Source organism: Cuculus canorus, chromosome 7, assembly GCF_017976375.1.
Source record: "Cuculus canorus isolate bCucCan1 chromosome 7, bCucCan1.pri, whole genome shotgun sequence".
Lineage (NCBI taxonomy): Eukaryota > Metazoa > Chordata > Aves > Cuculiformes > Cuculidae > Cuculus > Cuculus canorus.
Window position 1 is genome coordinate 22,456,205 of NC_071407.1, and position 23,051 is coordinate 22,479,255.

At 43.7% G+C, this 23,051-nt stretch overlaps 1 protein-coding gene across 2 annotated transcripts; it reads left to right on the top strand.

Annotated features, from left to right (window-relative positions):
• The first annotated feature begins 418 nt into the window (after nucleotides 1–418).
• VDAC2 (voltage dependent anion channel 2) lies at nucleotides 419–13,061 on the top strand. Of its 2 annotated transcripts, none has more exons than XM_054071546.1 (9): nucleotides 419–572; nucleotides 4,478–4,549; nucleotides 5,518–5,567; nucleotides 7,816–7,968; nucleotides 8,059–8,111; nucleotides 8,557–8,784; nucleotides 9,911–10,061; nucleotides 11,162–11,219; nucleotides 12,019–13,061. In XM_054071546.1, the coding sequence occupies exons 2-9, from the start codon at nucleotides 4,483–4,485 to the stop codon at nucleotides 12,108–12,110; spliced, it is 852 nt and encodes a 283-aa protein (XP_053927521.1). In that variant the 5' UTR covers nucleotides 419–572; nucleotides 4,478–4,482; the 3' UTR covers nucleotides 12,111–13,061. The 2 variants fall into 2 exon arrangements, with proteins under 2 accessions (XP_053927521.1, XP_053927522.1); XM_054071547.1 differs by having other exon boundaries at nucleotides 484–576.
• The last annotated feature ends 9,990 nt before the right edge of the window (nucleotides 13,062–23,051 follow it).

Here is a 23,051-nt window from a genome sequence, read left to right on the forward strand (position 1 = left end):
GAGGACCAGGCCCCGCGGCTCCCCCGTCCCCCTACGCCGCTCCCCAGGCAGCACAGGCCGCACCCTCCTCCAGGCGGCCTGGCCTCCCACCACCGCCCTCCCCGCAGGACCCCTTGGCGCTGCCCCGTTCCGTGCCTGCCTCCCCACTGGTGTGCCGCCACCCTTCGTGGCGCCTGGCGTGTCGAGTCAGGCGCTGCACAGCAGCCCCGACGCGCCAGGGTCCTTCGCGGCTCGGGCGGGCGGGCCGGTGTCTCCTTCACTTCGCCCTCTCCGCAGGACCCCTCGGGGCTGCCCCGCTCGACGCCTGCATCCCCGCGCCCCCCTAAGCTGGGGGTCTTCAGCATCTACACCCGCGCCTTCCGTGGTTCATAGCGCTGGGTGGTGGCGCGGGGCGCCTGGCGCGGCGGCTCAGGCATTGCGCAAGGCAGCCCCGGCGCGCCAGGGTCCTGCGCGGCTCGGGCGGGCGGGCCGGTGTCTCCTTCACTTCGCCCTCCACCGCCGGCGGTTGCAGCAGCGCGGCTTTCGCCCCGCCACGCCCGGCCCCGCTCCTCCCTGCCTCCCGCCCGCCACAGGCAGGTGCCTCCCGCGCCGCCGCCGGCCCGGCTGGAGCGGGGGTCGGGGGCGCCGTTTTCCTGGGATATCGGCAGGGCGGGGTTTTCCTTATGCGTCCCCCCCTTCCCCATCCACCTCCCCCGCTGCGGCCTCCGCGGGCGCTGAGCGAGGCGGGGGCGCAGGGAAGGAGGCGGGGGTTGGGCTGGGGCGACAAGATGGTCGCGGGGCCGCGTTCACCTTGTGGAGAGGCCTTGGCGTGCGGCCTGGCGGGAACGGCGGGGCGGGGAGGGCCTGGGCGCCGCCTGGCCCCGGGAGCAGGGGATGGGGCTGTGTGGGTCCGTCGGTCTATGTGTGTGCTGGGGACTGTCTGTGTGTTTGTCTGTGCGTGCGGGGAATCTGTGTGTCTGTTTATGTAGGGAAGTCTGTGAGGGGATCTGTGTGTGTGTGTGTGTGCGCGCGCCTCTGTGCATGGGGAGGGTGTGCGTCTGTGTGTCTCTGTGCTATCTCCCGGCCTGGCTTTGCCCATCCGCGGTGCTCTCCGTTCCCGGGAGGTGCCGCTTGCCCCCTGCTGTCAGTGTCGGAACACGGGCTTTCAGATGTTCCCAGTTCTTCCCTTCTCCTGGGGCCTTTGAACCAGCTTGGTGCGGGGTGGAAACCGGGAAAGAATCAGGAGTTGATTTAGGCCTTTGTAGCAGCGTGAGTCTAAAGGTCACTGCGGTGTCCGGTGTGTTTTTTGAATAATACCAGTTTATTGTGACTTACATCACTGGAACACAGTTTAAGTGGAGTTAGTGCCAGTTTTTTTAGACTGCATTGAGTTCTTGAGGTTTTTTTCAGGCCTCTGTCCTGCTCTTCAGTATCCTGAGATCTAACAATTGTTAGAAATCCTTGTGGAACTCCTCGGTGTTCCTTTAATTACAGGGCGTGAGAGAGTTTTGAAATGCTACCTCGAAGAAAAACTGTGATGTAATAATTTTGGTAACATACGTTTTTCAGTTCTTGGACTGATTTTCTTTTAACTTTTGCAGAAGCAGACAGCATGTCTGTGGCTTGGGAGTGCCAGATTAATTACACATTTTTTTAGGGTGGCTTGAAACAAAGATCAGTGTGGAGTGATTCAAGTAGATTCTGTGTGTTTTGAAACGAGGAATAACCTTATCTGATAGTTCCTTTAAAAGAAAAAAACCAACACGTTGCTAAATGATACTTATATTTCAGTCACTTATAATTAGTAGTTTTTAAGTGAAAGCCCTCAAAATAGGGTTGAAGAAAATTAATCTTGAGAATTTGGAAGCCTAGCTAACTTCCAAACACTGAAGGACACTGGAATTATTATTTTTTGGCTCTGTTTTCATTTAATGAGCATTCTGATGATGGTGCTCACCTTTTGCCCCTGCCTGTCCCTCTAATTGCAGGATTAGAACAACAGTGTGACAGTAGTGCTCCCTTTTAACTGTTATCACATCTGTTGGCTGGAATCGTGACAAATACTGGTCAGTTTCCTTGCAGTGGGAAGGATGCTTAACTAGGCCAAGTAAAATGGTAGCATCCTTTTTAGAATAGTAAACCTTTGAATTTAGCTGCAGATACTAGTTTGTTAATTTCTCTGGGCCTTACTGCTTAGCATAATTCTCTTGTCTGTAATGGTTGTCTGATCAGACTGGAAGCACTGAAAATTACAGTGAAAAGGTAGTTTATTTCCATTGTGAAAGCCTGTCAGTGCTAAAGGCCAGTGTAAACTTTTAAAACTAGAAATAATCTTCTGAACGTGGTGGTTAGAAGTGAGACCTATTCATTAAAGGAAAAATACATAGCTAAAACGTCATTAAATTATTCTAAACTGCTAATGAACTGTTGTTGTAGAGTGGAAGTTTAGAGGGGAAAGAGCAGTGTTCCCACACTTGCTTGGAATTTGGTCTGCCACCTGCTTCTCTTTATTGGAAATAATAGGAACTGGGATTAGTACTGGGTCTAGAATTGGGGTTTTTTTTCTTAAAAAGATTTTTTTTTTTTTTAATCTTCTTTATAGACTTGAACTTGGGCTGAGCCTTTTTAAGCTACATATGCTCTCCAGTCATTTTCATAGCTCTTTCACAGAGTTACAGGTTTATGTTTCTGGGCAAGCAGCAGATGTCTTACTACAGTGACCTAGTTGTAGAGCATGGAATTCTTCACTAAAGAAGGGGAGGGTATTATCTTTTAGGTAGGTTAAGAGGAGAGGTTGAAGATGCTTAGAGAAGTGGTTGAAGTTTTATTGTGGCTAAGGTACTCTGGAAAACTGCATCAGAAATGGTAGAAAGACAAGATATAGTCTTGTGCTTAACCATTGCTCCTAAAATAGTTTGGGTTTTGGTTTTTTTTTTTTTAAATAGTAGCAGTTCCTACAATTGGGCTGTATAAGGCAGGGGCAATTAGTGTCGGTCTGTTGGGTTTGTTTTAATGTGAATGCTTTTCTGAAACAACAGTCTGTTCAGCAGAGTGGTGCCCTAAAGGAAATTCTTCTGAATCAGGTGTGCCAGGAAAGCTTTTCCTCTGTGTGGATAAGACCATGAAAAGGTGTAAAGAAGCTTTTTTGAGAGGGAAAAAAAAAAGCTTACCTTGCTTCTGTGTTATTGAATACACTTATGAGCTTGCAGAGGTCTGCAGAAGACAAGCAATTCTGTAGCCAGGTGTTGAAGACTTCAATATTGGTTAAAAGTGTATATAAATTAAAATATTTTTTCTGATTTGAATGAAAGTGAGCATGTGAGAGCAATGCCCTTGTTATTTTTGAGGTTCTGAAGATATTTTTCCATTTACTTAAAAAAAAACCAACCAAAAAAAGCCTATGAGAGGAAGTTAAGCAGTCAATTCTGTTAATCTGACTTTCTCTGCAAAACAAATGTGGTTAATCACTTTGGAAAGATAAGAGAAGATTTTTGTTTGCTACTATTTAGCCTCTTTACGGTGCTTATCTAGTCTGTTTCGTTGTCCTCCTGCCCTCGAATAGGCTCAGTTTTCTCTATTCTAAAACTTAGTAGGGTGCCTCTAGTAGTTCAGTTTTGCTATGGAAATCATGGGAGAGCAGTCAGGGAAGGAAGGTGCAGATAGCGTCTGTCTTCCCTGGGAGGAGATCCACGAAGGCCTCTGCCAGACCCGAGGCTGTATCGGTCCATCAGGCCCAGGGGCTGGGTCACAGCCAGTCTTGACTGACAGGTTCTGGAAGAGCAAGATTGCCGGAGGCTCTCAGCTGGAAAAGGGACTCATTTAAGAGAGCTTTTCTCACCTACTCAGCACTCCACAACTACTTCTTTGTTTTAAACTAACAAGACAAACCGCCCCCCCCCAAACTTAAACTCCTGTACCTTATAGGGTGGAGAAATTATCAGATTGGTTGCTAGTTAATGGCATTAGATGCTGCTTCTTAAATAGTATGTCAGCCATTTAAAATATGGGGCAAATGATGTTGCATAGCAGGTCTGCACTCTTTTTACATTGTGAAAATAAAATTTTGTAGGACCTTTTGGATAATTTTCATAAGTATCCACCAAATTTTACTTGGAACTCCAGGAAATGACTGCTTGCATTGTAGTTTTTCAGATTTCCAGTTTCCTGGTGTTTGGTGGTAATTGCTAACTCTGGAAATGTGAGCTATTAGTTGGCTTCTGGTAATTAAAGAATGGAGAAATCTACTTGAAAAATTAAGAACTGAGTGGTCTCATAATGCCTCTTCTCCACGAGTAGATTATGAAGAAAACATTCAGTGTTCCCACTGGCCATCACTGAAAATCTGTGGGTGTTTGAGTGCTGTAATTGAGCCATCTGTCAATTAACTGCCTTCGTGTATGAATGTGCCCTAAAGAGTGTCTGTAAAGGGTTGTGGTAGCAATTTTTGTGTGCGCTCAGTGGTTAAAGGTTCACTATTAATTACCCTATTATCTTTCAGCTCCAATGGCGATTCCTCCGTCCTACGTAGACCTCGGCAAATCTGCCAGAGATATCTTCAATAAAGGCTATGGTAAGAACAGTACCTTGTAGAAGACGCAGTGTTTGGTGCAGCAGTGAATTGCCTTTTTAAGCCTGCGTGTAAAATGCTCGAATGCCTGTGTTTCTGAGGAGGAGGAAGGTGCATTGGTTTTATATCATTACTGTCAACTGACAGATCATTGGAAGCTTGTTGTGGGCTGTTTCAATGTCAACCCTGTTAAATCTTGCTGCTTTAGCCACATAGATGTCAGAGGTGTACAAGAATGCACAAATGTAAGCATCAAATGTAATTTAACTTTGGAGTACACTTTGTGCGCGGTATTTTTTGATATAGCAAGAGATATTTACTGCTGTAGCATTACAGCCTTTTTATCCCAACATTTATTCCTCTTACTATTCCAAAAGAATCCTTTAGCATTTTAAAATGCATTAATACCAGGCACTTGCCTAGTTAAGTGCTGTTTCTTTCTGGACTTTTGGGGGCTCTTTCACCAAGAGCGTCACTCGGCTCGAAGGGTAAAAATGTGAATGGATGCGCCTGTCAAGCTTGCTTATATTACAGTTCCAGTGGCTGTGTATTTCCCAGCAACTTCACTTTTCAGAGTTTTTTACCATGAGATGTTTCTTCTTGGTGCTGAGAGACAAATTTTATGCATTGAGATAGCTCTTCAAACAGCATTGCCATCCTGGGAACAGAAAGGGATGCATTTTATCTGTCAATAAATTTGCTCTTGGAGGTAATTGTTTGGTAGTTACCTGCATGGTGTACAACTGAGAGGCTACTCCCCACTCGCTGTGTGGTGATGATAAAACAGAACTCCTGGTTTCTTCTAGAGGGGCCTCCTCTTTCTGCTGTGGCATCTGAAGTTTGAGTTTTAATTAAGTCAATCTGTGGTTGTTTTTATACATGTATATATGTAGCAACTGCTGAGCCTTCCTGGGAAATGTGCATGGTCTTAGTTAGAGCCTAGTGTGTAACTGTGATTTCTGTTTGTTAAGGTTTTGGGTTGGTGAAGCTGGATGTGAAAACAAAATCTGCCAGCGGAGTGGTGAGTTTAAATACCTTTTATTCATTACATTTTTTTCGGGCTGTGTTCTGATAGTAAAGACATCTTCCACATGCTGTTAAGTATTTTGTAGGTCATACAAGTGATAAATTACTGCTGTAAAATAATTTCAGAAGCCCCTAAACATCTGTCTTTATTCTGAATGTCACAGGGTACCAAAAGTTTATTAATTGCAGTAAAATAAAAAGGTTTATTTGTTGTCCCCTGTGTTAGGTCTGAAGGTGCACAAATAGCTGACATATCTTGGAAGTGTTTTACTATACCACTTCTACCACAGAGAATTTGCTTCTAAAGTACTTTGTGATACTATTTGTGTTGGGGGATTTCTCACATCAGGATGCTTATGTCAAGTGGTTGGCAGTGAATTAGCACTTTGACTCTTTGGCTCCTCTTTAAAGGTCTTAAAGTGTTACAGTCATGTTCCATGCAAGACTCCTTGGTCATGCCAGCAGTGCCTCCTGTAACTTATCTATTTCTAGAGCAGACTTTGCCAGATACAAAGGTAGATATCTCTTTGTTTTGTAACTGGAAGCTTTAACAGTGTAACTGACTGTGAGAAACAAGGTGTCTGGGTTAGACACTGTTTTGTGGAGGTCTTTATCCTGACTGAAGCAGTTTGCAAGAGCCGTGTCATAGATACAGTTGGTATTTTAAGCTTGTTTCTCTTGGGTGCTACCAGTGATACTGGTAAAACTCTGAGAAAAATCCAAACCCTTGTGAATCCCATATCAGTTTTAAGCCATCCGTCCCAGGAGGCAAAAGTGCTGGCATGTATGTACTGCAGATGTGTTAAAGCAGAGATAAGAGATAACACAATAACTCTCTGCTCCTGAAGTTGTTACCACAATGGTTGCACTCACATAAACCATGTGCAGCAGGAAAAGCATGAAGTCAAACTGAAGGTCTTTGGACTTGCAGTTGTGCGGTCCCTGTCAGTGGCCAAGAAATAGACTTTACTAGAATTATACAGCTGTGCAGGTGGTTCAGTGGTTCACTAACGTAGTACAGATAAATATCTTGGCTGTGGTTAAATTTGATCACCCACCATAAAAGAACAGACTAGTGCACGTGCTTGTGAGGTGCAGGAGGTCTTGGGCTGTGAGAAATCAAACGCTTAAGGACTGGTGATTTCAAATACATGTTTCCTTCTTGGAGAGGTGAGTGTGAGGAATCGATTTGAAAATAACACTGTGCATGGAGGAAATTGGAAGTCAGTTTTGATTTATAGGTTTTAAAACTTTAATACATTTTCTAAACCTTAAGGGCAATAATATTTCAGTGGAAATAGCTGCTTAACGTGTGTTTGCAAACCAGGCTTCCATTTCCACTAGGTATTGCCTATGGTTTCCAAATAGCGGTGCATGGAAATAATTCATTCTGCTCTTTATGAGAATCCAAATAGAGACATCAGGAACTGCTTAGCTTAATAAGGAGATGTAAGTGATGTTGCTAACTTTTAAATACTTTCAAGAATTATAAGTAAGACTGTACCAAAAGCGTAAAATCAGACTGTTGCCTTAGCTCACAATTCAACCATGAATGCTCTTACTGGATGTCAATCAAACCCAAGTGTCAGGGTACTAGGAATTTTATGGATGTTGGTAATACCAGGAATGCCCATGGCTTGTGTGAAAGGCTGGTGTGCTGGTTAAATTGGGAACCCTCTTAAACAGCAACAGAAAACCCTGAACAACCGACCATCTACCGCACTTCCAATATGAAAATGATAGCATTTTGTGACATTTGACAGTTGTGCGTGATTTATTTTTGGAGGTGGTTGACTGGAATAATGATAATATGTGTGATCCTTACAGGTTTTTATTGGAGTTGCACTAAGTGCCTTAGTGTTCTCAGCTTGGTGTTTAATTTGCTCATTAGGAGGATCAGACTTAAACATACATGTCAAGAACTTGTTTCTGCTTTTAAAGAGAATACCGGTGGTAACTACTGGTTTGCTCAGAGTTCTGTTGCAGACCTGTCCTTTTTGTAGTAGAGGCAGAGACAGTGCAACTGAGACGGAGAGTGTGGGGAGGCCTCTGTGTGGGCATGAGTTGTCCAGTTCCTGTCCATGTTCCTCATTCTCGGCAAGCTGTCTGATGCCATTGATCCTGCTGCATAGAATAACAACATCTTAGTGTTTGCTAAGAAGAAGTCTCTTTTCTTTTGTCACTGTGCAATACTTTCAGGATCACACGTGTCTTGTGTATAACATGGACACTGTCATTTTTAGGAATTCACAACATCTGGTTCATCGAACACGGACACTGGAAAAGTGAATGGGAGCTTGGAGACCAAATACAAGTGGGCTGAGTATGGGCTGACTTTCACAGAGAAATGGAACACAGATAACACTCTGGGAACAGAAATTGCAATTGAAGATCAGGTAATAGATTAGGAGAGTATTAATTTGTGTTACCTCACTAGTGGAACTGATTTTTTGTAGCTTTATCCTATCTTCTCTCCATTCAATTAGATTGCCAAAGGCTTGAAGTTGACATTCGATACAACTTTCTCACCAAATACAGGGTAAGAATCGTTAGCCTTTTTACCATCTTGAGGGCAGTAATGCCACATGTGGTCAGTAAATGTTCATCTGGGCTGTTGTACTGACGGATGTTTGGGTGGTTTGCTGTTAATGTGAGTCCCGATGCTAAAGAGTTCTCTATAGCATCACTATATTTATTCTACAGAATTAGCATTGGACATTTCACAAAAACCCATTTTGCTTATTTTCTGGGATAGACATACTTGGAAGATTGCAAGAGGTATGAAAATGCCTCAGTGTTCATTCTAAAATGCCTGTTTGCACTAGCCCTGTGCTTTCTTGATGGGCAGGCCTTGCTTTGCTCCAGTCTAGAGGATGCACATGTTTGGCATTTAGCTACATCATGTAGAGTCACATGGCTTGAATTCAGCAGCTCTTTGAGGAAGGGCAGGCTTTGTCTTAAGATAACTTGTTTTTCTGTTTCAGAAAGAAAAGCGGTAAAATCAAGTCAGCTTATAAACGTGAATGCCTAAACCTAGGCTGCGATGTTGACTTCGATTTTGCTGGGCCTGCCATCCATGGCTCAGCCGTCTTTGGTTATGAAGGCTGGCTTGCTGGTTACCAGATGACTTTTGATAGTGCCAAATCAAAATTGACAAGAAATAACTTCTCTGTGGGTTACAAGACTGGAGACTTCCAACTGCACACTAATGTGTAAGTACTGGGAATTGTGTCTGGATTAAGCAGGTTTCTCTACGTGTTCTTCAAGTCAGAATACAAAGGCTTGAAATACCAAGAGGTTCTTGCATGGCCTTGAGGAGGGGATTATTTATCAGTAGGAAAGTAAATAAATTATGTTACTATGTATACCTCTGTCAAGACAGTAAATACCCGTGGCTTGTTACCATTGACAGCATTATCTATGCTACAGCTTACTGGGTACTCGTCAGCAAGGCAGTATTTGAGTCACACAGAACTGATGATAATGCTTTTTTCCAGCTTTTCCATTACACTGAATTGTATCTGACTGTCATTTAAGGACAGTAGATTTGTTAGAGGTAGTAATTAGCACTGCACAGTTCAAGCAGGCCAGCTGTAGTTTCTGGAGCAAGGCTAGAGCTCTGCTTTTGGGCTTAGGGACTAGTTTCATGTTCTTCCCTCTCCAGGATGGAGAGTGCATGAAACAGAGTGTAACTAGTGTAAGACATCTTGTCTGCAGCTGCTTTCAGATCTTAAATATGCTTCAGAGCAAGTTGATCACAACTTCCTGAACAACACTGGTGTTTTTCTAGTGCATTTAGTGATTTTTGAGGTAGAAGTCTGCCTTTTTGGAAGGGGATGGTGGTGATTGTGCCTATCTGGGTTTATGGAAGTTGAGGGTTGTGGGAGGAAGCTACAAGAGACTTTGGTCTCTAAGAATTCCGTTTCAGTCTACTGATGTCAAACACTTTTTTTTTAAAAAAAAAGATCATTAATTCTTTACGAATATCATATATATTCAATGATCATAGAATTTAGAATGCCAATTTCCAAACTATTAACATTTGTTTGTTAGTTTTGTAAGGATGTATTGATCTGGAATAAAATTCATGCATGTAGCTCAACATTAGTGTGAGAATTAACTGTAGCACTCTAAAATATCTTCCCCACCTCCCCAAGAGTAATTGCAGTTTAATTTTACCTTGAAGCCTTGGTTCATCTTCCCTTCTGCCAAAAAACGTGAAAAAGCTCAAACTTATGGAATTCTTACTTGAATAAAAATTTGAAGTAGTTAAAAAAAAAAAAATAGTTGGGTTTATGTAAATATGGGAAACTAATGTTTTGTTCTTACTTTGTGCAGCAATGATGGTTCAGAATTTGGTGGGTCAATTTACCAGAAAGTGAGCGACAATCTTGAAACTGCTGTAAACCTGGCTTGGACAGCAGGCAGCAACAGCACTCGCTTTGGCATTGCGGCTAAATACAAGTTGGATTCGACTGCTTCTATCTCTGTAAGTATGGCTCCAACCACAAGGGTTCTGCTAAGCAGAACCTTCGGCTTTTGTGGATCTGTGTGTTACTGGTACAGAAAGAAGTAAGTTTTTGTAAGAATTACTTTGACAATCCAGGCAGTTGTAACTAAAGTGGCAGTACTTAACTTCTGTAAAGTTGCATACAGTGAAGTGTCTTAGATTCTGACTGTCAAGTGTGCTGCTCAGGGGGAAGGGGCCTCAAGGTGCACCAAGGGAGGCTGAGGTTGGATATTAGGAGGAATTTCTTACTGAAAGGGTTCTCAAGGGCTGGCAGAGGCTGCCCACAAAGGTGGTTGAGTCACCATCCCTGGAGGTCTTTAAAAGATGAGCATATGTCATACTCGGGGACATGGTCTAGTGCTGGAGTAAGCAGGGCAGGATCGATGGTTGAACTCTGTATTAAAGGTCTTTTCCAACTGAAACCATTATGTGATTCCGTGACTTAATGTATTTCTTTAAAAAACATTGAAAATGCCCTTCATGTCTGGCTCTGTAAAGTTTTCAAAATGGTTTTTAAAAACAGTTTTTGATGAACTTTGTTGTTCTCATGGTAAGAACTCTGGCAATCCCGAGTAAAAAGGGGGTACGCAGAAAAGTTATGTTATAAAGTCAGAATTGAACCTGGATTGTCAGAATCGTACTACAAAGGAAGTGATGCAAAGTGAGATCAGTAATTTTGCACATGATTATGATACTAAGCAATGTTTGCTGTTTGACGGGACCCACAAGATCTTAGATTTTTTTGTACTGATATGAAGATGGAGGGTTCCCCTGAAGGGGCTTGTTTGGGGAGACTGATGTTAAATTTCTCTGGCCTTCTAAAAGGGAGGAGTGGGGCAATTCTCCTGCCAAACCACATTGCAGTAACAATTCTTGCTGGCATTAAATTCTGTCTGCTTTTAAATGTTTCTGCTTCAATTGTAAGCTGAGAGCAAGGGCATAGCTGGGAAGAGAACGTCCAGTAAGTTGAGAGAGATTGAAAGAACAAGTAAAATGTGGTTAAGTTGGTAATGGCAGTGTTGTTACAATTACTCTAGCTACTGAATGATAACAAATGACTTTTGTCTTGTTCTTTTCAGGCAAAAGTGAACAATTCTAGTCTAGTCGGAGTGGGTTACACCCAGACCCTGAGGCCAGGTAAGGGTTATTGCATGAATTACATCGCATACGTATCTTCTATGCATCACAAAGAAAATCTGTGTGGTTTTATGCAGCTGTGCCCCATCTTCAGGACAAGTTTGTCTTGAAGGCAAAGTAGATGTTTTACAGTAGCTGAGGTTGCACATCAAACCATTAAACGAGACAAATTCTGTTGTATCTAGTGGTATTTCTGCATCCTCTTCCTCACTGGTTTGTGTTGGAGAGGACTGTGTTGTGTTTGGAAGCTTAGCTTTAGCCTATGGACAGCAATCTTTTAGCATTGCTTTTTCCAGTCGTATCATATTGAAGGATAGCAGATCTTGAAATAATGATTAGTCCACTTACTGCTCTTCATATTTAGTGAAAAACTCTCCAGAACTTAACTTGTTCTGCTTAAATATGAAAGAACCTTTTAATGCTATGTTACCATCAGTTAGCTCCTTGTTTGAAACCCAGTACAAATTGTTGTTTCATTTTATCTCTTCCTTGGTACAAGTGTCTGTCTAGGAATAGTTTTCCTCATTTTTGCACACTTTAATGTAAACAAGGAGAGCTCTTGTGTACTTAACTGGAGAGTCAGGATATCCATTGTATAACATAGTATTGACAAAAAAATCTGGTTGATTCACGTGCATAGATTCCAATAGGTTTCATAGATAAATGGATTCTCCTGTAGAAATCTTTAGAGCAAAGTGATGTAGAAGAGCTACAACTGGGGCTTGTAATACCAGAGGTTGAGTTGGGTGAAAGCTGCTCTGATGTTACATTGTAAACATGCTGTTTAAAAATCTTACAGGTGTGAAGCTGACACTGTCGGCCCTGATAGATGGAAAGAGCATCAACGCTGGTGGCCACAAACTTGGTCTTGGCCTGGAACTGGAGGCTTAAAAAGGTGAAGAAGCTGCTGCAGAGAAAGGGATATCAGAAGAATTTGGCCTTAAAATGTATTTCCAATGTGACCAGCAGGCTTTTTTTCCCAAGAAGGATGACCTAGAACAAGAGCTGTATTTGAAGTATGTAGACAGTTACTTGTTAGCTGGTTTCTAGTAAATTGGTTACCCATCTAGTTGAAATTCTGCATTAGTGCAGTCACTGAAACATTATTTAAATGTATTTAACTGTTTAATGCGCTACCCACAAATAATGAAATAGACATTTATGAAACCTGTACGATTGTGTGCATGTTTGTTTTTATGTTCCTTTTAACATTCGATATTACCAGTGAATGAAAAAATGGATCAGTGGATGTTTTGAAATGAGGTCAACAACTCTGTTACAATCACCTGAAGTAGAAATACATTTGGTATCCCGAATCAAATTATGAATAAAAAAGTACACACACATACTTGTGCCTCAGATATTTTAAGATATGAGGGTAGTGCTCAGTTAATGCTTTAACGTTTAACCCAAGAAGTAGTGCTCTGTCCCTTTGTGCAGTCAATGACCCACACCCACTCATGACAACACTGAATATAGTTGGCTTTCACTGAACCATTTGATTCCTCAAGCCAGTTGAATGTGCTTTTCTGTCAGGTAAGATTTGTCACAGCAGTTTAACTCCCCCTGTATTCCAGGGGTGCTGCATTGCTAGTTGGCCTCAAAGAGTGCAGAATGATGTACTTGGTGCACTGAGATGTTTAAGACTGTTACTTGATGCTTCTGCCCAAGAGGTGAAAAACCTCCCCACAAACACACCTTTTGCTTCTATTTGTATGAAGTGAGACGTATCTCTGCAACTGAATGTACTGGTGTCATGGTGTAACAACAGCCTGCTTACCCCAACTGCTGTGAGAGGTTTCTGCTTCAAATGACTGAAATAAAGGCTTGATTTTAAATGGAGATGGAGGAAAATGCATCCGGTTTTGCTTTCCCTTTGACTAAGAAATCATGGCATTTTAAGTCCAGAAACATACAGAATAAGGAAAAACTCATGTCTTTCTAGGGTAGAATTAAGAGAGAATAAAAGTAGGAGGGTTATTTGCTCTGGAAACATCCTGTAGAAGGTCAAACGTAACTTGCTGTGAGTGCTTTTAATATAGAATATATTCAATACGTGGACAACGGTTACATGTAAGAATGGGGATTTACTGAGTTTGGGATGGCCTGCAGCCTATTTCTCTCATGGCTGAGAAGAGTGTCTAGATCCTGAGTCTTGCAGTCTGCAGTTCAGAGCAGCTCCCTTTGCAGGGCAGGTGGCCAGCTTGTGGCTGTGAAGCTTTACCTCTGGTTTGTAAGCTGTATTTTGTTCACACTGGGTTAGACTCAACCCCCATGAAGTCCCAGTGATTTGCTCGAGGTCTTGCTCCATCCTGTACTAGGATTCTCGAGTCAAGTACTCTTGTAAACTGCCTGTGTCCAAGTTTCACCTGTGGAATAGCTGAGCCACCCTCTTTGCAGAAGGTAGAACAGAGCTTAAGCTTCCAACTTAGGCCTTAAAGCAGGCTTACCAGTGTATTTGAACATCTTCCTTACAGGATACAGAGAAGGTTTGGTAGTGTTTGTGCTTTGGAGACCTTTACTGCTGTTGTCACTACCTGCCCTTTTCTGAGGAGCACTGCCTCACCACTTGGTGATGAAAGGAGAGTGTAAGGCGCTCTTTGTTGCTCTCTTATTACATGTTAATGTTTGTAAACTGTATTTTTATTTTGAAATGTTTTTTACATGCTGGACCACCTAAAGCTAGAGGTGGTGCAACCAGAAGTTTGAATTTTAGTATGGATTCTCAACCTTTGGTGCTTCACACACTGCTTCCAGGCTACTGAAGAAAAACAGCGTGCTGCATCATCCAGCTCAAGCACCTGGGCAGGTAAAGGACTCTGTCTTCTGCTTATGAATGATGCTTTGTTTGCATCCATAAACCAGCAGGGCTGCAACACTGATGCCGCTCCATTTTTGGAAGTGTTTGATCAGGCGGTTGTGGTCTGATGCTTTTTTTTTTTTTTTTTTTTTGTGGTGGTGGTGGTTTGTTTTGGTGGTGTTTTTTTAGATACCACTCCTTTTGCCCTTCTCTTCACTGCCTGGTTACCTCAAGCTGTTTTTCCTGAGGTCACAAACTGGGCAACTGAAATAAAAGGAGATCTTGCAGTTTCTCTGACAAAATTTGTACAAATGAGTAATAGAAGCCTTGAACCTATTAATTTACCTCTGTTTTCATGTGTGTTGCTTTGCTGGTCCCGAGCCTTGAAACCTTAAATTGTTTCATTTGTTATAGCGCTGATAGGCAAGTGGAGAATCAAAAGGGCCCTGCAGTAGTTACGACAACTGTGAAAATGTGAGTTTTCCTAAAATATTCTGTCAGAAATCACTGCTTTGGCATGAAAAGGAAGTTCGTTGTCAATCTCTTGACATCCCTCAAGTGAGGCTTATAAAAATGTCTGTTAGACTTTCATGTGTGTTGCAGAAGCTGGTGGTGTAATCAGAGTTATTTGGTAAGAAATGTTGGTATTTTAAACAGCTCCATTTTGATAGAACATGTGAAAAGCCTTACCTTTCAGTGCTAACCAGCCTCTCCTCAGGTGTTAATCTGAAAAAACTAAACCCATGTGAGATCACTGACCTGAGCATGGCTGTGCATCTGTCTGTGAGCTACAGCATTGCATTTTCCCGCTGGCACAGCCGGAGCAGGGGTTGTTTGTGTGCATATTCTGAGACACTTAACCATGCTTCCATAAATAATCCTTTCACATGAGATTGCGATGTCCTGGATTTTGCAAGTTAATGTCCAAGTAACTTGAAGGTTTATGTTCTCACTGTGCTGTGGGAATCCCCGAGGTTGCTTCCATTCCTACTGTCCACTCTTCACGTGGTTCAGCTTGGTGTGGCATAGTCTTACATCTGCCCCTGGCATGCTGCAGCTGTTCAGAACTAGAAACCTTGGTCAGAACTATTTGAAATGGGCCTTGGAAACCTTTCAACCCCAGTAGTGGGGCACAGGTTTTTACCTTTCCCTTGGCTATCCATGGGATATACGGAGATAGGAACAGTGTGTGTTACTGCCCTCTAATGTCCTGTTTAGTGTTTGGTTTATTGCTGCAATCTGGCTGCCGAACACAAAAGTGTGGTTAAATCTATAGTGACTGCACTTTTGTAGAGAGTGGAACCGAGCAAATGGAAAATAGCCCACACATGGATCACTCAGCCATGCTTATGTCTAAGGTCCTCATTTCCTTATCTTATGAGTCTGCAAAGATAAAGCAATTCTAGGCAAGGAAAGCCATTGGTGGTGATGCATACTGGGCTGCACCCATGGCTGCAGTGTTGGAATCACAGGTACAAATGCTTCGAGTGAGCTGCAGAAAGAAAAACATTGGGAAAAAGCTGCTCGGGCTCTTTTGTGCCTTGAAAGGAGTGCTGTCTGTTGCAAGTTGTTCTACCTTGTCACCTTCCTCTGCACGTGGAATAGTTCTGTTCCTGATTGGGCATAGGAATAAAAACACTGATTATATCAATTATTTTAGTGTGCATTTGTTGTAATTTAGTGCCGTTTCCCTTCTCATGATTGGTCCTAGGCCTACATTTTGCTTCCCTGTTGTAGCTGTCTTTACCACATGCTGCTGAGTCAATTGGAAAGCATGAAACAACTGAATTCACTTTTGTGAGCTTAAAGTACAGCATCTTCTAATTCAGCTGTGAGTTTGATACTGATGCTCCTGTAAAAAAAGGTAAACTTCTTTTGCACAACAATTTCTGGAAAAGAATATTCAATTAAACCAAAAATTCTGTGGTGATACTTGCAGTGCCGTTACCACTGGCAGTGCACGTGTGAGAAGTCTTTCAGGGGTCTGTGGGTGTTTCCATGGAATATTCTCTGTCTTGGATCTGTGGAGGAAGGTGTTAGACCATACCATGATTTTATGATTGGGTTGGAAGGGACCTTAAAGCCCATCCAATTCCAACGCCCCTGCCATGGGCAGGGACACCTCCCACTAGATCAGGTTACTCCAAGCCCCATCCAACCTGGCCTTGAACACCTCCAGGAATGGGGCAGACATTGCTGCTCTGAGCAACCGGGGCCAGGGCCTCCCCACCCTCACAGGAAAATATTTCTTCCCAAGATTGCTTCTAACATTTCTTCCCTACCCCCTGCCTGGAAGTGTTTCCCCTTCCCTGGAGGTGTTCCAGGACAGCTTGGCTGAGGCTTGGAGCAGACTGATCCAGTGGGAGGTGTCCCTGTTCGTTGCAGGGGGTGGAACTGGATGGGCTTTGAGGTCCCTTCCAGCCCAAACCGTTCCTTGATTCTAAGATTTCATCTCAGTCTGCCCTCTTTCAGTTGAACACTGGTTCCCCCTCATCCTACTCCTGCAGTCCCTGTCCAAGAGCCCCTCCTCAGCTTTCCTGTAGTCCCTTTCAGTACTAGAAGCTGCTCTAAGGTCTCCGAAGCGTTTTCTCGTTTCCATCCTGAACAGCCTGGGCTCTCAGCGTGCCCTCAATACGGGAAGTGCTTCAGACCGCCTCTGGACGCGCTCCAGCAGCCCCGTGTCGCTGCGTGGGTTCTGGGCGCTGCTCCAAGTCGCCCCCTGGCGGTCGGCGGCGGCCCCGTCCCTGGCTGCGGGCGGCGCGTGGGGGCGCCCCTTCCCGCGGGAGCGAGCGGGGAAGCAGCGGCTGCAGGCGGGCTGGGGAGTGGGGCGGCTCAGCCTGGAGGGGGGACCTCAGAGCAGCTTCCAGCACTGAAAGGGCGCCAGGAAAGGTGGGGAGGGGCTCCTGGACAGGAAGTGCAGGGGTAGGATGAGGGGGAATGGTTTCCAGCTGAAATAGAGGAGACTGATATGATCTCTAGGGAAGAAATGTTTTCCTGTGAGGGTGGGGAGGCCCTGGCTGAGGTTGCCAGAGAAGTCCTGGCTGCCCCATCCCTGGAGGTGTTCAAGGCCAGGTTGGATGGGGCTTGGAGCAACCTGATCCAGTGCCCATGGCGGGGGGTTGGAACTGGGTGGGCTTTGAGGTCACTTCCAACCCAAACCATTTTAGGGTTTATGCTCATAAGGAACACAGCCCAAGTAAGCAAAAAAGGTTCTGAGCTGCTAACAGTGCAAGCCTGTGGGTCGTGGATCTGTTGGAGCAAGTCCAGAGGAGGACACAGAGACGATCCGAGGGCTGGAGCGTCTCCTGTATGAGGACAGGCGGAATTGGGGTTGTTCAGCCTGGAGAAGAGAAGGCTTTGTGGACACCTTAGAGCAGCTTCCTGTACTGAAAGGAGCTCCAGGATTGCTGGGGAGGGGCTCTTGATCAGAGAGTGCAGGGACAGGATGAGGAGGAACGATTTTAAACTAGGGGAAGATGGATTTACACTGGATATCAGGAAGAAATTTTTTACTCTGAGGGTGGTGAAACACTGGCATAGGTTGCCCAGGGAGGTGGTGGATGTGTCATCCCTAGGAACATTCATCATGAAAGTTACCTGGTGTCATTTTCACTGCTGTAATTGGTAGCATATGCTTTGGGGAGCAGGACAGGGAGTGTTTCTGCCTTCCGTTGTTGTTGGTGGTGTTCCATCTGTGTTCTTTAGCCTGGACAAAAGTCTGCGTGTGGCAAACACAGATATAGTGGTGTTTGCTGTGATAGCGTTTGGATACTGTTATGCCTGTGACATTCGTCAGTCGTGCTCACTGGGACCAGCTCTGAAGGACATCTTCTTGCATGTGGTAAGCAGAGGCGGTGGCCATCCATGCTACCAGCTATGGAGTCTTCACTGGCAGAGATGGCACTAGGTGAGTTGGAAAGGGCATCTCCGGTATGTCATAAACCAATGTTTTATGAAATGATTTTAAGTAAACTGTAATTTACAAATACCTCTTCAGGGTGCTGCAATTTAGCGTGGGTGTAGGCTGGTATTGCAGCCTCTGTAACAGAAGGGTGACCTCCCTCCATCGTGATTGAGGAAATGTTTTATTTTAGTTTTTGTAAAGTTGCTTGGGAATCTGATGCAGCATTCAGTCCTGGTGTAAGAGTTCTAGGCTTTCAGGTGAGCCCTAATGCTTTGTAGCAAACGTTCCCTCTGCATTTAGGGTCCATCATCAAGCTGTTGGAATTGCTTACATCCCACTTGCATAGCCTGGAGCTTGCCTAGTTTAATTTTATCATGCCCATCATAAGGTGAGTTCAGGAGTGTGCATAAACATTGGAGTCTTGGTAGGACTCCTTGCCAAGCCAGCACAACCCAGCTAACCCTCCTTCTGCTCCAAAATGTGTTCCTTTTGTGGGCTATCTAAATAGTCTGGTTCCAAGTCCCGTTTCCTTTTCTTCTGTGTGAAGCTATAGCAGGGAGGTACACCATGCAGTCCCACTGCAGTGGTTCGCAGTGGCATCTCCCAGCAGCACAGCTACTCCTAAGTCACAGCACATCCCCAGAGGAGTGCCAGGAGTTGCTTTTGGTTCCCCTCACATTTGGCAAAGCATCACTCACCACCGAGCCCAGAGAGCAATGCTCTCTGGGAAGTACAAGTCTGTTACCTTGCAAAGCTTTTGTGTTAATTCAGTTTCTTCTTCCTGAAATGAGATTGCTCTTGTATTTCTGTCTGGGATTTCTGGAATTAAAAATGTGGTGTGTCACTGTAAGACACGTGCTGAGTTTGGTGGGGCTGGGACATGCCTGGCCCCTGCACGCTGGCCATGCTGCAGAGCGCAGCTGTGTTGGTGGTCATTATGAGTGGGTCTGTGCTTGCCTTGCCGTGTGAGCTGCAAATGGGTACCTGATGGGCACGAAGAACTCTGCCTGCTTAGCAGCAATGGAGAGAAGGAAAGAGAAGTGTAGAAGTATCCAAAATGTAAATTTCTAGGAAAAAAAGGACTTTAAGTTTACTGCTTTCATTTCCCTCTTTACAGGATAACTTTGCTGTTGCACAGGAAAACCCATTCTCCCCGTCTCCCCTGGTTTTTTTTTTTTCCTTTTAGCCTTGAATCCCTTGGAGGGAAAGTACAGGGGCTTGGTTGAAATTATTTGGTGTAGTTGTTACTGCCCAATTTCTTTTTATGGAGATGAAGTAAGATAAGCGTAAGGCAGAAAGAAAAGATGATTAAACATAGAATATGCAGTTATAACTTCTGCTGGCGAGTCTGGCTCCCTAATTTCATCCACCTTTTCTGCTGGAGAAATGTGACTGTGGCATAACACTGCTTAGCCCTTCTGAAACCTAGAAATCTTTGCCGGCACAGGCTGCCTAAAGCCGGCTATTTTCCTGTTTCTGGGTTCTCAGTTTACTGACCTGGAGGCAAAAGAAGCAAAATGAGACCTACTAAGGTCAGGAAGAAGCACGTAAGAAGTAGAATACAGAGATGCTTGATCATAAAATTAACATCTTTATTATAATGCCTGTATGTAATAGGGATAGTCTAAATTAAGATTGTTTGAATTTACTTAGTTTTTTGTAACCATCTGAGGGCTCAGCTTTGCAGCCTTAATCGTGCTTTTAATGCAATTTGTGGAAGTGACTGTAAATGCTGCCTAAGCTCAACAGGCAGATCCTGTTGTTTTGAATGTATGGGTAGGTTTTACCCTGGGTGGCGGACACACATCATGGTGGTTTGTGTGTGTGCAGTAGTTAGGCGCTGCGTTTACTTGTGACAGCAATGATACTCCGTCATTACCCGCCTTCCACAGGTCTAATTTCACAATGTCAAAAAGTTACTACTTTCACTCCCCAGCATAACCCTACCCCAGCGAAACTCAAAGGGTTGATGTAAAAATGCCAAGTCTCTTGGTTGTTCCATAGGTGAATAGGAACAAAATTATGAGCCTTTAAACTAAATAATAATTTTTTCCTTGTAGCTCGAGATCTGTTCAATCAATAATCTTTCTGCTAACTCTGGGGAGATTTTTTAGTTGCCTCCATAAAATGTTTTAATTATTTAAAATCATAAAATATAAGTAGGCACAATTTGCTTGGAACTCATTAGGGAAATATATGAATAAGAAGAAAAGATAATGTTTGCTTCTGCATTAATTTAAAGCAGTCTCTAAAATATGAAATCTAATTCTGCAAAGCAGTGACTTATCAGAGATGTTTACTTTTCCTATAATAGGAATAAATATTAAAGCAGCTAGTTACATGCTTATCCCTACAGTATTGCACCAAGGCAAAAAGGAAGATAAATAACTTGTCTGAAATCCCACATTAATTTCCTTCTTTTACAGGTTTTATGTTTGTTCATTTCCTTTTTGAAAACATTGCTTTTAAAATTATTATTATAAAACAGGTGACTTGGAAACCATGAATAGCTGCAAATGCACGAGAGCAATTTGTGTGTGATAAGAATTATGCAGAGGTAATACAGAGCCTTTCATCCCAGTGCAAATCCCTGAGCAGAGCTTGGAGCAGCAGGAGAATGGGAATGGCACTGCCCTGGGGCAGGGCTTGTCAGGGCAGAGAGCAGAGCAACCCATGGGTGAAGAAACAAAAAACCTTATTAAAACCTGGCTATCTTTCTGCTGGGAATATCGGAGAGGGCCAGCACAAAGGGTGAGTGTGGCAGCACTGCTGAGTGAGTGTTGTCAACTCATTTAATTAGCTAGTAGAGTCTGCTCTGAAACAGCCTTCTGTTCCTTTCCCTGTCACTCACCCAAATATCACACCGCACTGTTTCTAATGTGACATTTTTGGAGCAGGGACTGAGGTACCCAACCAGCAGCTGGCATTACATGCTTTCATTCTTGTGGTGGTTCTGGGGGTTACTGTGCTAGGGAGTATTTTCTTTTCTTTTTTGTTTTTATGCACTATCCATCAGCCCCATTCACTTCTGAGGAAGTCCCAGCTGTACGTTTTTCACCTGCGTTGGCCTCTCTGGGGTCAACCTTTGCAACTCAGAGACGCCAGAGTTGTGATCAGGTTTGAGCAGCAGCTCTTATCCCAGATCAGCTTCACTTTAGGGGTAGAAAACCCTCTACAGAGCGAGGAGTATCTCAGGCCAACTTGTTACCTGAGAGGGGGGAGCAGGCCCACGAGCTCCCATACATGATCTCACCATGAGAGAGAGACAAAGACTTGTGCTGCTTTACCATGTGGTCCTCTTTTACCACCTACTGAAAGCCTAAATTCCCACTGTCCCCACAAATTCCCCCAAGCTGATTCACCACTTGAATTAAACCATAATTATGTATTATCAGCAGTCACTTTATGGTAAGGTTGAAGGATTAAATGCAGTTAGCGGTGATGAATTCCAGACGTGCAGGACAGAAGCCTGAAGAGAAGGCCAGCCTCTGAGTAACTGCAAGATCGAGTGTAATGTATTCTAAATATTTGATTCAATTAAGCTTCCTTCTGCTCTTTGTTTCAGCTTACAGATGGCTCATCAATCTATAGTTTAGGGACACATTGCTATTCTTTCTAATGGTAATTACGTGATCAGGATGGAGACAGGTTTGATTAAATGCTTATGCTATGCTCTGCATATTTAAAATGGAGCAGAGGCAAAACGCAAACTCACTGTGGGCAGCTTCAGACTCAGGTCTTCCTTGTGCGTAGGTGACTTTGCCAGCGCCTATCATTCAAGGAACTGGAGATTTTGAGGCTGGAACTGGATGATCTTTAAGGTCCCTTCCAACCTAAGCCATTCTACAATTTTATGTTTTTTTGTATGTGGTTTTGAACATTGCTAAACTGTTATACAACAGTTTCTTGCAAAAATCCTCCTGGTGCTTGCTCATTTTTGGCTCAGCCTTCCTACTAATGGGATTCTTGCATCTTTGAAATTAGTAGTGAATCAGTTAGAGGTCTGTGATCAATACTCCAGTGACTTCTGTGTGTTTGGGACGTGGCATCAGAGTACTTCTAGGCCAGGGTATATATTCTTGACAACCTGTAGGTCACTTGTGATTGTCAACCTACAGCTCCTGAAAGCAGGAATACTTGAGAGGATGCTCCAGCTGTTGGGTGTCCCATTTTGTGTTTGTAACCCTTACGATTTTTTGTTACCTACTCAAAAAGTACAACTGTAATGTATATGGTGGCCAGAAGCTTTGCAAGCAAACGTATAATGATCTCCTATATTCCTTTACCCATTTCATCTGAGAACTATTATAGTCATTAAGACTTTGGTAAAGTGTAATTTCTTCTATGCAGATAAGAAAATGGAGGCATGCAGAGGTTTGAAGCTCTGAGGGTAAAACCGTACCCAGAAAGGGAAGCTGGGCAGGCTTCATGTCCTATTTAAAATCTTATTTAAGGGCCCTGCGTACCTTATCCTGGCCTTCTCCCAGACATGGATTTTACTTTACCGCAACCAGTCCTCAATTCAGCAAAGTACTTAAGCATATCCTGACGTGCTCTGCTGAATCAGGGTTTTAAGTGGAAGTGACAGAAATAGAACTGAGATCTCCTCCCTCACTCAGAGCTCCACTCTGAAGCCATCAGGCAATGCTTCCTTTCTTCATACTCTCCCACTGCAATATCCTACCCTCAGTGCCTGAGACAGGTAGAGCTGTGCCCTGAACATCTGGCCCTTCTCAGAACCCACACTCCCAGCTAAAATCTCAAAAACCATGAGCTGAGTAGCCAGTTCTAAAAATTTTGACACTTAGAATCTTTGTCCCCCAGTGCCTTGAGTCATTCAAGTTCATTATTTAAGCAAATGGAAGGATTCTCTTAGCTGTGATACAGCTTCCCTACAGGAGACCAGCAAATCTAAGTGGCCTTTTTTCCTCAAAGTACAGCAGCCAGGGGACCTTTGCTCCATAACCATTGTTTCAGGTTCTTGTTTAATTAAGTTTGTCCTGTAATAAGAATATCAGGCTGAAAGAGAAAGTTCTAAATATTATTACTTTGTAATTCACCATGGGAAGAAAGCATTAGGATAATCTCTGGCATAATCTCTGCTTGCAGTAATTACGTGAATAGCCAG